The sequence below is a fragment of the Podarcis vaucheri genome, assembly GCF_965113315.1.
Source record: "Podarcis vaucheri genome assembly, chromosome: 4".
NCBI lineage: Eukaryota > Metazoa > Chordata > Lepidosauria > Squamata > Lacertidae > Podarcis > Podarcis vaucheri.
Genome location: NC_138762.1, coordinates 42,845,882 through 42,860,252, shown reverse-complemented (window position 1 = coordinate 42,860,252; position 14,371 = coordinate 42,845,882). Strand labels below are relative to the sequence as shown.

General features: G+C 42.4%; 1 protein-coding gene and 1 long non-coding RNA gene across 3 annotated transcripts; one reads left to right on the top strand and one right to left on the bottom strand.

Annotated features, from left to right (window-relative positions):
* The first annotated feature begins 226 nt into the window (after positions 1–226).
* Positions 227–3,827, top strand: LOC309531793. Of its 2 annotated transcripts, none has more exons than XR_014219450.1 (3): positions 227–246; positions 1,160–1,353; positions 3,484–3,827. It is a non-coding gene; the product is annotated as an uncharacterized lncRNA (long non-coding RNA). The 2 variants fall into 2 exon arrangements; XR_014219451.1 differs by lacking the exon at positions 227–246 and adding an exon at positions 269–994.
* A 1,015-nt stretch (positions 3,828–4,842) lies between these two features.
* Positions 4,843–12,444, bottom strand: LOC309531612 (myelin protein zero-like protein 1; the record flags this gene model as incomplete). Its single annotated transcript, XM_082221200.1, has 4 exons — positions 4,843–6,166; positions 10,939–11,152; positions 11,677–11,931; positions 12,424–12,444. The coding sequence occupies 4 exons, from the start codon at positions 12,442–12,444 to the stop codon at positions 5,991–5,993; spliced, it is 666 nt and encodes a 221-aa protein (XP_082077326.1). The 3' UTR covers positions 4,843–5,990.
* Between the last annotated feature and the right edge of the window lie 1,927 nt (positions 12,445–14,371).

Sequence of the window (14,371 nt, the reverse complement as noted above, 5' to 3'; positions counted from 1 at the left end):
GCTCTTTCCCCGCCGGCGCGCCCGCGCTCTGCCTGGCGCTGGCTTTGGCTCTGGGCCACGGTGAGGGCTGCCGCTCTTCTCGGTCTCCGAAGGGGGCGCGCGGGAATGGCGAGAGGGCGGGGCGAACACGTGGCCTGGCCCCACCCCCTTTCCTGGGGTCCCTGGCGGGGAGCAAAAGTCGCTTTGGGTGGGAAAAGAGGGGTCGCTTCGACGGGGGGAGCAGAGGATGGATTGCGGGAAACCTTAGTACGAGGGGTTGCTTGGAAGGGGAAATCACTGGATGAGGAATTACGCTGGGAAGAAGGCGGCTTTATGAGCAGTGGCAAAGAGAGGAAGATTAACTAATGCTACGGAGGGATCTCACACTTGGTTGTGTGGTGTTGACGTTGCGGCCTTAGTACCCTCTCAGAAGCTTGTGATCCTAAACAGGGGTGCGGGGTCCATTGTTTCCAACAGGACCTACTTCAGAGAAACTGCTTTGGATTTCAGTCTACACCACTTTTTGTAAAAAGTAAAATATTGGGAACTGGTTACTTCAGCCTTCTGGTTTTCTGTTTTTACTTGTAGTGCTTTCTTCTAAGTTATTCCTGGAGCACGGCAAGGTGAATGACCCCAGAATTACTTTTTTAGATGCATTTGGTGGCTTTGCACCCCAGCGCCTCAGTGATACTGTATTTGTACTTGTAGATCAAGTCAAGGACCTAGGAATTGCAAAGATGGTACTGAGAACCATCTTCGGCCTCATACCTAACTTACCCCTTTTCCTTAAGTGTCTCTTCAGTTGGAGCAGTGAAGCTCTGAGGAGTACAGCTTAGCAGTTCTTATAAAGTCCCAAAGTTTGATCCACTGTTGATGGGCCGGGACATCAGAGGAGCCAGTCGCTCTAGAGAGGAAAGTTCCAACACGGGATTTCCCTGTCTGATGTCTGAGATGCCATTTCAGAGGAGATAATATTGCAGTTTAAATGTACTAGACAGAAAAGTCTACATGTACAGTAAGCTGGAATATGGTGTGGAGAGGACAAATCTGTTTAACATATATGCTGCCATGTTTTTTATACTCACTAATCTCCCAGAGTGTCGTATTTCAAGAGGCAGGAGACCTCATTACTCTGCACAGCTTTGTCTGGCTCTACAGTCTTATTTTATTGCTTTTAAAGGGGCCAGGATGGCATCTTGCTCTGCAGCACCCGAGAAGACAGCAGTTGCAGTAATTTCACCAACAGAAATCCATGTAGAGTCTGGGAAAATTGCAAGGCTTTCATGCTGGTTCAGAACATCATTTATGATTAGTGCTGCTACATCAGTTAGCTGGAGCTATCAAGCACTGGGATCAAACAGTCGTCCCATAACTGTAAGAGAAAATTTCTGCACAAGCATTTGTGGTGCAAGTGGGTTACATGTTTTGAAACTACCACCACCCTTTGTCAGTTGTATGAATGTCTTGTAGAAATTAATTGTATGTCGTGGAATGACAGCACTCAGTATGGACAAAGGGACAGGGGAGGCGTACCCCTTTTCACTGCTTGAGGAGAAATACCACCAGCAGGAAGGGACAACAGCAATGGCAAGTTCCGGTGAAATCTTGCAAGATCTCGTGAGATTTTTCTGGAAATCGGCACCAAGGCTGGTGCCACTTCTCCACCAGTGGTGGAAGTGGTGGGACAGACAGACTGCGCATGGGGCACCACCTTGTTCACACTGGATGGGTAGGCCAGCCCTGCCAAGGGCTTGTCCACAACCCAGAACCTGCCTGTCTCTCCACCACCCCACCTGTATCCCAGTGTTGTCTCAGACCTTTCAATGTGGACATTTTTTAACCCTGGCTGTTCAGGACTTTCCAAGGATAAAAAAAAATAATGCCACATTAAAACGGGAGGTTCCAAGACAACACTGGGAGCTCCTACATGAGCACAGAGACAGGCAGGTTGAAATCCACATTTTTCTCTAGTGTGGACAAGTCCTAGATTTTGCCCATTGGCATAGCCAGAGGGGGAGCAGGGGAAGTGCTGCTCTCCCCTAAACCAAGTAAATAAATAAATAAAACTTAACTAAAAGTAGAAATTGGTAGAAAGATCTTGACAGATTTTTCTGAGCCCTTGGGGGCTCAGAAAGTAATTTAAAACCACTGTTGAGACATTTCATTGCAAATCTGCTACTAAACAGAGCCAGACAAGAGGATGGTGACAGGTGGGTGTCATGTCCCCACAGCACAAATCCTGGCTACGCCCATGATTTTGCCTGTCCTCAGATATCATAAAGTACAGCCTTTCATATGTTTTAGAAGACAACTGAAAGCAGCCCTCTTTAGGGAAGCTTTTAATGTTTAACAGACTACTGTATTTTAATACTTTGTTGGAAGCTGCCCAGAGTGGCTGGGGAAACCCAGCCAAATGGGCGGGGTATGAATGAATGAATGAATAAATAAATAAATAAATAAATAAATAAATATCATTATCATTATTAATCTCTCTTCTCTTGGGCTCTCTCCTTTACTTATCACAATTCTTTACTGTGTCTCTGTAGCCTCTTAATGAATTTGATCTTGCCCCATAAAGCATAAACCATAAACAAGCCCAATCCCATGTAAATTCAAGGGGACTTACTCCCAGGTAAGCATTCATAGGAGTGCAATCTCAGTCTCCAATTTTCCCCACCCACCCTTCCAGTTGTGTTTCTGCTTTGCCTCCTTTCCCTTTCAATTAAGCCTCCTGCAGAATCTTAGGGATGTTTGCTCATCATTTCCCCCCTTTCTCTTTTTAAAGGTGTTATTGGAAGATTTCTATCCCACTTGTAGCACCCGAGCTGGCTCTTCTCCTCCCGGGCATGTGGAATTACTGGATAAATGCAAACCTTTATGTCTTTGTATATGTGTCTGAGATGAGGGATGTTTCAGTCAAAACCAAATCTCTTCTTGAATCTACTGTCTTAGGCTGTGCATAGTACCTGAGAGTAAGCTCCTTTGAACCCCATGGGATTTGTAACGGAAAGGGGAGGCTAGGGGAACCTGCTTATACCCTTCCTTGCACAGCTGCCTTGCCAGGAAGACCTGTTGTGAATTAAACTATGCAGTAACAATGCCACCATACCCACAATTAATCCCAACAACCCCCAGGCAGGATGAAGTCTTGGAGGTCAAAGCAATTTCATCCAGTGTTCTGCTGAGATGATACACCTTGAACTTTTCAGCCAGATGCCTCTCAATATATCCAGAAAAAGCAGAAGTAGTGTCCAGCTGCCTTGGTCACTCATGGGTTTAGTGCAAACTGCTCTTTCTCTCATAAAATGCCACTCTTTCAAACCCAGACAAAAATAATGGCTTGCGTGTCAGGTGGCTACATCTGAGTGTTCTGCTCTCTGTAACTACTGGAAATCATGCGTAGTTCTCCATGGTGTTGGAAATATATCCACTCAATGATATGAAGGAGGATGAAAATTAAAGGTATAAATGCAAAGTTACATGTGTTTATTTCTGTTATTACAGTTTTTCTATTACTCAGATTGGAGGGCATATGATGGGAAGAACACACAATTCAGTGGCCGAAGCATTTGGGCTGGAAATCTTTTTAAGAATGATGCATCCATCAAGATAGCAAATATGCAACCAGCAGACAATGGCACTTATTTCTGTGATGTTAAGAACCCTCCAGATATAGTCACTACAGAAAGGGCAATTGTAGTTAAAGTTCTGGAGAAAGAGAAAATTCCTGCAAGCTCCGGAAATATTTCATCCTGCTGGCTACTTGTACTTCAGTTCTGCTGCGTTCTAGCCTCTTTGACAAACTACTTGTTCTGAAAATAAAACACACCTCTCGTGGCAATTGAAAATGTTCTCCACTATCTTATTTATCTGGACACTTAGCAATGGGGTTGAGAAGGAATTGGGATGAGTTGCAATATGGAAGGCAAATAATATCGGCCCACTGAAATAGCAACTAACTAAAACAGGCATAGGGAAACTCTGGACCTCCAAATGTTTGGGACTACATTTCCCATCATCCCTGACCACTGGTCCTGTTAGCTAGGGATTATGGGAATTGTAGTCCCAAACATCTGGAGGGCCGGAGTTTGCCTATGCTTGAACTAAAATGTACTAAAAGCTCATTCCCCCATGGCAACTTTAATCCTAGTAAGCAAATGAAAATTTTGCAGCACCTCCTTCTCTGCAGGATGGTTGTTTCTTAGTTATGAAGCAACCACTGAGATTGTGTTTGTGTGTGTGTGTGTGTGTGTGTGTGTGTGTGTGTGTTTATACATGACTTTGACAACTAGATGGATGGATAGAATAAAGAGAGCATTTCAAAAATGCCCAACCAATTGCAATGCTGTCCAGGGGCCATTTACCTTTTCCTAGATAAACATAACATCTCATACACTGTTTTCTGAAATCTATAGTTATGTGCAGTGCTCTTTTTTCTAGAAAAAGGGATGCCAAAACTCACCATGAATGGTTCCCTTTTTCTCTTATAATGGCAATAGCACCCACCTGAGAGGTGCCGGAACTGAGTTCCAGTGAAAAAAATGCCCTAATTATGTGGTATCAGCAACATAAGCATGCCAGACATAATTTCTGCATTGTTTCGGTCCAATCTTCTCTTTTGTTTGAAGTGTTGTGTCTTTCACATTGCAGTACATGCTAATCTCTCATAACACACTGTGACTTGTGAAGGGAGCTTTCTGTACAACTATTAATAGGACGGAGAACTAGGAGAGGCCTCTTTTCCCAGCATAACGTCTGAATGGTATTCCCTTCCCCACCCCTAAATTTGCAGTTGGCAAGACACTGCTTTCTGCTGCCACATCCACAGCCTCTCACACCCAGGAAGGGATGAGACAAACTGGCTATAAAGAAATTCTTGTGTTTATTTTCGCAGATGCTCAAAAAGCCAACAGTTGGTTTTTTCGTTGGAACATTGACAAAAAGGCACTTTCTTAAAGTAATACTAACATAGCGACATGATACTATACTAATTGACATTCAAATAATCCTCCCTCTAAACAAAATGCTTACAGTGGATACACAGCAAAGATAAAAGCATGACAGAGAAACCCATGGATTCAAGCTTCACACCACAGTATGGCGTTACACAGCATTAAAGTACAATCTTAAAAAAGAAGGAAATTAATTCAAAAGGCATCAGGTGAAAAACAACAGCAAGCATGGTGAAATGTATTAAGAATGGGGGGGGCGGGCATCAGGCTTGCTGCCACCATTCGTGCAAACCACTAAGCCGTGTTGCGTTCTGAAGGCAAAGGAAGGATTGGACCCTGCTTAATTCAATAGACGCAAGGCTTGACCAGCAAGACTCTGGGAGGAAGTGTGCAATAGCCACTCCCTTGTCTAGGCCGTTTTATTAACGAAAGAACTTTTACACAGCATTTGTAAGAACCAATCAGATTTCCTCTGAGCATTTCAAAAAAAATCCCCACGTTGGAACAAAGTTAGATCAGAGGAAGCCTCTTAACTACAAATAACTAATTTGAGCATGCATACATGTTTAGGCTAAATAAAACAGGAATCAAGGAGGAATGTATTTAGCAAACCTGATAAACAGGAAGTAAACAGGAAAGATAGGCATTTTTATCACCTCCATGTGAAACTCTGTTTCCTGGCCCTAAGATTAACAAAAACAAACAAAAGCTACAACAAAGCTACCTCCTTATCTTTGTGGCTCAGGATGCCTGGTGAAGCAACTGGTCTGTTTACGTGACTTTCAGGCAAGAGAAATGGGGCAGAGATGCAGAGGCTTGGATTGATCAGAAATCATGTCAAATGACCCAAACCCAGTCAAAACGATGCTTTCACCACTGACACAATGGCTTGATTAATTTTTCATAATTCCTCATAGCAATCCTACCCGACCACCACAAGCAGGAGTATAAAAAAAAATAAACCACAAAAGTATAAAAAACAGCAGGTGAACTTGCAAGGCAGGAAGGTAGAGGAGCATTACAAAAACCAAGGAAGGCTCAAAACAAAAGAACCGGGTGTCACGGCTGCATGGGGCGATGTTGCATGACCTGCTCCAGTGCTTCTATTCTGTGGGTGAGGTTGGTCACGCGTTCCTCCATCATGCGCTGTGCTGCACCTGCTGAGAGCTCCAGTGCCTGCAACCGCCGTGCCAGTTGCTCAACCTGCCCCTCAGCATGCTGCAGCCTCGGGACTACTAATGCAGAAGACAGACAAGGAGAGACCACAACATTTTATGAACCAACATGAAACATTTACTAAAAGGCTAACAAAGGTTGCTCTTTGAAGAAAGGTTTTATGTATGGGTAACGTGCATGCAAAGCAATCCCCAAAGGAGCAACTAGAGTATTGCAATATAAAAGAGGCTGAAGGTATCCCACTATCCCTAAACTAAATCAACCTGCTAACGGCTTACATAGGAACATTCGTCATTCTGAGACCCACCATGATCTAATATCTCTTTCAAATCACTCTTTTAGCTATACCTTTGGGCACAGCATGTCTTTCAAATCACTCTTTTAGCTATACCTTTGGGCTACAGCATGTCTCCTATCTGCAAACCCTATCTTCAAATGTTTATTTTATTTGTTTATTTCATTAAATTTATATACGGCTTGATTGCAAAAGAAAACCTTAAAGCGGTTTACAAAAAGATAAACAGAAATACCTGTTTAGCCATACTTTAAAACGTACACAAGTTAAAATACTAAAGCAGATGAACATTCACAACAACTTTCTAAGCTTCTGGGTATGCTTGCCTGAACAGAAATGTTTTTAGCAGGTGCCAAAAGAAGTACAGTGAAGGCACCTGCTTGATCTCAACAGGCAGAAAGTTCCACAGTATAAGTGCAGCCACACTAAAGGATCAGGTTCTTACAAATGGGGATACTGTAGCACATGCAGTAGTGCCCAAACCACTGACTGAAGCAATTGAGAGGGCACATCTAGGGTAAAGCGATCTCGTAAGTAAACTGGTCCCAGGTTGTTATGGGCTTTATATACTACCAATAGTATATAAACACCTTGAACCTGGCTTGGTAGCAAATCACGCAGCCCGTGCAGATCTCTTGAGCACAGGTGTTACACGCTGACAAGGTCTCACTCCTGTCAGCAATTGTGCTGCAGCATCCTGCAAACTCCGGATCAAGCAAAAAGAAATCCCCACATACAGTGCATTGCAGTAACCGAGTCTTGAAATAACCAACACATGAGCTACTGTGGCAAGGCTTTCCTAGTTAAGGAATGGTCATAGCTGTTGAACAGCTGGTGAAAAGCTTTTCTAGCCACTGAGACTAGCTGAGCCTCCAGGGACAGAGCTGGATCCAGAAGCATGCCTAAATTGTGGACCTGATCCTTCAGAGACATCCAATATTATTTCTACTTTTGTGTTCCTCCTGAACACAGTGCAGACTAATTTATTTTTAAAAATTAAATAAATTATTGCTCTCTTCCTCTCCAAAGAGCATCATAAAAGGTTCATCTGCCCACATAATTTTATCCTGACCGCCAACCTGTAAGATAAGAAAGGCTGAAAGATGGTGTCTAGTCAAGTTCCTTCATTAAACTTCATGACTGATCAGGCTTTAAATGCTGATCTCTTAATGTGACATTGTAATCATTGCAGTGATAGCTCTCTAAAAATATGTGGTCAATTTCGAGTATCTGACCTGCCAAATCGTGACCAAAGTTTTAAAAATAAAAACTGGGCTGGAGTCCTTAACAATAAAATTACATTCCAGGAAATCATGAGGTCAATACCCCAGTGAGCTTGCAACTCATCTTCTAATTTAATGATGGTTTATCGCCAACAGTTTGACTTCACTCCCGAGACAGATGAATGCCAACCTATCCATCACAACAAGGAGCCACACGAACACTTGAACAAGTATAAAGGTAAAGGGACCCCTGACCATTAGGTCCAGTCGTGACTGACTCTGGGGTTGTGGCGCTCATCTCGCTTTATTGGCCGAGGGAGCTGGTATACAGCTTCCGGGTCATGTGGCCAGCATGACTGAGCTGCTTCTGGCGAACCAAAGTAGCACACAGAAACGCTGTTTACCTTCCCGCCGGACCAGTACCTATTTATCTACTTGCACTTTGACATACTTCCGAACTGCTAGGTTGGCAGGAGCAGGGACTGAGCAACGGGAGCTCACCCCGTAGCGGGGATTCGAACCGCCGACCTTCTGATCAGCAAGTCCTAGGCTCTGTGGTTTAACCCACAGTGCCACCCGCGTCCCACTGAACAAGTATACATTCAAACAATTCAAGTTATTTTTCTCTTAGGGAGGTTAAGTCTGAAAATTTTGATCTGACTTTACCAAAATTCTAAGTGAAGAAAGGCAGCAGCAAATGAAAAAGTTTCCTAGTAAATTAACCTATTTTGCAGACTACTGAAACTAGCATGACTTACAAAACAAGGATATTTTTGTACACACCTTTTAAAAATTACCTTTCCTTTATTGTCTGTCCCTTGGCATAATATAGTAGCAGTCTGAAGGGTTTTTTTTTTTGGTTTTTTGAGGAAAATAACAGTAGAAAAATTATTTTATTTATTAGCTTTATACCCCAACACTGTCCTCCAAAGGAACCCAGATTTTATATAAATTCTGCCTAACTAAGAAAAAAACAGTTTCACTGCAACGAATTGTATTTTGTAATTAGTTAGTGATTCTTGTCAAGATCTGCATTTTTCTGCCAGAGGCGGACCTAGTATGGATGGAAGTGAGTCAAGAGCAGATTACCCTAACCTAACATGTTTACACCCTTCTGAGTCAAAGAAAAATTATTCCTTATTCAAATGCATAATCAAATACAGAATAATTTTATGTAACAGAGAAATTACTTCTACTTAATGGGATGCTAATGAAATGCAACAGGAAAAACCTTACAAGCATTCCATAGTCACAACTGATGTATGGTGTTGAGTCTTCCAAATAGATTATAAAACTTTTTGATCAAAAATCTTATTTCAAATATACTAATAATTAAAAATAATCAATTGGGAAAATTCATTACCAAAGGAAGACTCTCAATAAAAACCAGTCTCATTAGTTTAGGCAAAGATCCTTCCCTTCTGGATGTACCAATGCTAATATGAGCTCAACAATACAATACGGTCAGCAGTATACAAAGAATCATGTGTCGGACCCCTTCAGCTGTCGGACTACAACTTACATCATCCCTAACCATTGGCTATGTTTATTAAAGCTGATGGGAGACCAACATCTAGAGAGTCACAAATTCCCTATCCCAGACCTATGTGCTCCTAACAATGTCATCAACAAGATGGCATGATAACAAGTTAGAAGATGGATGGTGGTGGATGGTGGTAAATACTACCTATTGCTCTGCTGAGCTAGCATTGCAAAATTTTAGAAGATACCGATATAGACTAGCCTGATATGGCAAATGGAAACACAGAGCACTTTAGGTCATGAGAGTGATTTCCAACAGCTCCACATAAACAAAGTTCACTGACTTTCTTGCTTATGGGTAAATTGTCACCAATCAGCAGTGGCTTCCCCTAACAATTAAGGTGGGGTAAACAGGGAGCAAACAGTTATTTCAGTGGAGCTAAAAACCTCAACAGGTCTGGGGAAAAGCTTTTCCTAGATTAACATACTTTAGAAACAAATATTACCCTTAAAAAAATGCTACTTTCTCAGCCTCAAACTATAATTACTAACAACTACCCAACCAGAAAGTAAACTATCAATCAGTCTGCTTAAGCAAACAGCTCTACAAATGAAGGCAGGAAACCCAAGGCAACACCAATTTCAGACATACAAGGTCTTGGGCGCTTTATCCGGTAGCAGCAGAGAGGAAAGAGAGTGATTCAAGGACTCAGCAATCTCCCCTCTTGCCTGGCTTAACACTTACCCTTATTATTATCTGTGCAGAGCTCAACCTAAAGACCCAAAGAGCGGAGTAGCAGAAGGAGAGAGTTTGGATTTTATATCCCGCCTTTCACTCCCTTTAAGGAGTCTCAAAGCAGCTAACATTCTCCTTTCCCTTCCTCCCCCACAACAAACACTCTGTGAGGTGAGTGGGGCTGAGAGGCTTCACAGAAGTGTGACTGGCCCAAGGTCACCCAGCAGCTGCATGTGGAGGAGCGGAGACACGAACCCGGTTCCCCAGATTACGAGTCTACCGCTCTTAACCACTACACCACACTGGCTCTCCTGAGATCACCTGCTCTTCCTTGGTCTCTGTTCCGCCCTGGGCTCTTAATCACAATAATGATAAACTAGTAACTGTTGCCTCTTGGCAAGCCTGCACTTCAAAATATTGGAGCATACAACTATACTAAGACTCAGGATTCACAGAAGAACAAAAGCAAACTTGGCACATCTAAGAAATATACATACACACACACACACACACATACTCATGCCTAACTGTGGAAACAAGCCACTGCTATCTCTTTGAACTGCTAAGAACACTTTATTCTCTAACTGTGAATGCCATTTGTTTAAAAGTTCTTTTAGTGGCCTATTGAACTTTTAGTCATTTTGAAATCCACCCAGATCAAGTCAATTTCAAATCACTCTTTAGTTATACCCTTGGGCTACATTATCTCTTCTATCTCTAGCTACGAACAACTTCAACCGTAAAATAAGCATACGGTAGCTGACTTAATCCTATCAATAGACTACAATATAAACCAAACTTTTCTTATAAATTTGTAGCACCTTCCAAACTGTTTACCAGACAGCTGATGCTGGCTCTAAGAAGCAAATTAACGACATAATTCCAAAACCTAACTACATACAGGATTTTTAGTTCTTTTAAAACAGTTCAATTTCTTCACAGAAACACTCTGAATAAAATACAAGTTATGCAAGAACATCCAAAATAATACTCCTGTATGTGATGGATTTTTGTAGAGTAATTTAATCAAATATTTCACAAATGCATTCTATCAACCACCATTACTAGTACTTTTGTATCCAGAGACGGCGGTACCTTTTTCCACAACTCTGACTGAGATTTCACTAGGTGTGACAACTATATCTGGAGGGTTCTTGACATCGCAGATGAAAGTGCCATTGTCCCGGAATTGCATGTTGGATATACTGATAGATGCATCTTTCTTGTTAAGGTCACCCGCCCAGCTGCTTCTGTCCTTAAATTGTGTATCCCTCCCAGGATATGATTTGCCATGGGAATAATAGAAGAACTGTAATCAGGAACAGAAAACAGGATACAGTGTTAAAATCCTAGTTTTCTCCACAAAGGGAGGTCTGGGAGTAGATACAATTGCTCAGAGTGAGACCTTATTCTGACTCACTCGCCCCAATTTCCAGCTGCTGTTACAGGATCACTATTGAACCTATTATTGCCACCACCTCGTACACCTTTAAACTTGACATATCCTGCTAACAAAACAGGAACCCATGGTGAAGTGTGGGTAATAAAACAACTCACTAAACAAAATCAGAATACATAGGTAGCTAACAAATGTGTCACTAGTTCAAAACAATCCCTCGCCTTAATAAGACTTTTGCCACTGAAGTATTGTGGAGCAAGCACAGAAGGACAACTATCCATGATACCAAACATAATAGGACCAACTGGCATTCCAAGGCAGCCTAAATATGTACTCTTACCAGCGATAAAAGTGAGCAGGAGCAGACAGGTATGAAATAGCATTGTCGCAGGCTCTTGTTCAATTCTCATCTTACTTCAATCATCATTTCTTACCGGCACAGAAGTAGTTGATCCCTCTGGTTGAAAGCTCCAGCTAACAGTAGCGGCACTGCTGATCACCTCTGAGGATGAAAAGCTGCATGGAAGCTTCGTTTCTGTCCCATTCTCCACAGAGAGTTCTGCTGGTGTGTATACTTCCACAGCTGAAACCTGGGCTGTCAAAAACACCACAAAAATCAGGATGCAGGACCCATTGTAAGCAATGCAGAATGAAATGATAGCATTACACAAGAGAGCTACATTAGAAATCTTATAGCCCAGAATAAAAGCCCCATCAAATATCTGTTGAGTCGCACGTGGTCCATTTGCTCTGGAAACATCCCGCGTTATTTCTGCTTTTGTGTGAGATTGGTCACCGTATAAACTTCATCCTGAATGCAATGCATACCCTCTGAACTTGATCACTGAATATGTACCCAATTGTTGAGTGTTGGTCAAGGGCAACTAACAACAGCTCATCTAAGTAACCGTGCTAGTAAAAACTGGTAAGTTAAAACATCCTCCAATGACTGAAGAGGCATAGAAAGTTCTTGTGTATTGTTTGCTGATCCATCCTTTGGCAAAGGAGGAACTGTTATTTGAACTTGGGTAAGGTTTTGTACCTTTGCAAAGTCCTATTTTGCTCAATAAAATTCAGCATTTTTCCACTAGTGCTCTGTCTTTGCTTCAAGGGTCCTTTAAAAAGAAGCCTTTTGCCTTTGTCAAAACACCACCCAAGCCCTAAGGCCAGTTCACACAAACCTGGTCAACTCCATACCACATCTACCGAAATCTTAGCAGGTTCACTACCAGAATACACATGATGCAGCATGTAATAACAATAAGCAAAGAAGGTTATTTCATATGCTGCACTATCAATGCTGTCCTTCATAGGCTATGCTAAGGATTCCAGATTCCTGACAGTCCAACTCTGTTTTAACACAAAAATGCATTAAAAAAATTAAATAGGTAAATGTCTTTACTGAATGGAAAGAGAAAGGGAATCCTTGGGAAGGCGTCTGTGTGCTACACAGTTTGTCAGGGCTCCCCGTGAATTAAAGAAAAACACCTCAAGACTTACAACTTGTGAAAAGCCATTCAGCTGTTTGTTGGGAACAAGAATACAAATTGGGAGCTTTCCCAAGCTCAACCCACACCAGGTGTAGCTAGCAAGCAAACAAACCAGCAGGGATTGAGGAAACATCGCAATACCAAAACAGGAAATAAAACATTCTCGCAATGGGGAAATGCCTTGGCACTTCCACATTCACTGCATTGCCTTCACGTCCAGCATGCAGTAGAATAGAGCAGAATACCACTTAGGCAGGACACTCACCATTACACCATTGTGCAAGCAATGTCTCCCACCTCACTGCTGCTGTGCTATGATACTCAGACTTAAATGTTTAAATGTGCTTAAGAAAACCCACTCACGTTTCTATGATGCAAAAATCAAGATTTATAGAAGCCTGCATTTATAGAAACGTGCCATGATCTTATAGGCTTTCACCTACAAAGCCTTGTGTGGCTCAGAACTCCAATACCTTAAGGACCACCTCTTCCACACAAGCCAACCCACACCTCACATTCAGCATCTGAAGCCTTTCTCTATTTTCCCCCACCCAAAGAAGATGTGGAGGGTGGCAACATGAGAACAAGCAAGTAAATAAGAAAGTAAGTAAGTAAGTAAGTAAATCTATTTAGAAGAGACAATGGCAGCTGCTGCCCACTTGGCCTGGTAGTGCTAAGAGGCCACAGGTCATGGCCAAGTTGTCTTAGTTTTCTCCCTATCCTACTCCCATGCAAACATACTGTTGACACTTAAGCTTTGCTTTTTATTATTTATTTAGTCCCAACTGGAAATGTCTCAGTTTGGTACCAAAGGAATCTCTGCTGCCAGAGGAGGAGACTGATGGAAGAAACGTTTGTGTGGCTTCCACCTGTCCTGGTTCTCTCCCTATCCTCCTCCTTTGCAAAGAAACAGTGGATACTTAAACACTGTAGTCTTATTAATACATAGCCCCTAAGTGTCTTACCTTGGTTCAGAAGGGGCCCTTGCTGTCACAATTTCTAGTATGCATATTTCCAGACCTTATGGAGAAATATTATTCCTCTGCCCCCTGCAGCTCAGCGATGAAACATTTCCAGACTTCTAAAAACTGAAGGTTTGTTCAAAGTGAAACAATCTTCTACTCTTCCACATCTCAGTTTATTTCTTGATTTGGTGTACTGTGGTATCTCGGTTGTTGAACATAATCCATTCCAGAAGACCTTTAAACTTCCAAAACGTTCAACAACCAAGGTGCAATGAGTGGTCGGCAAATTCCATTCAGAAAATGGAGAAACACACCTCGGAAGCCATTTCACTTCCGAGGCACGTTCGAAAACGGAAACATTCACTTCTGTGTTTTCGACGTTCAGAAACCAAAACATTCGGCTTCCGTAATGTTCGACAACCAAGGTACCACTGTATTTCCAAATAGAGACCAGTCCCCACCCCCCAAATCCTACATGTGATGAAAGTACAGTTATACCCTGTGTTGCATTAGGTTCATGTTCTAACTTTTTGGCTTGTGAACGCAGCAAGCCCGGATGTGTATACTTCCAGGTTTCGCCACGCGCATGTGCGCAGAAGTGTTCTATTGCGCCGTGCGTGTGTCCAGAAGCAGCACTCTAGTTACAGACTTTTCCGGGTGCGAATGGCACCCCG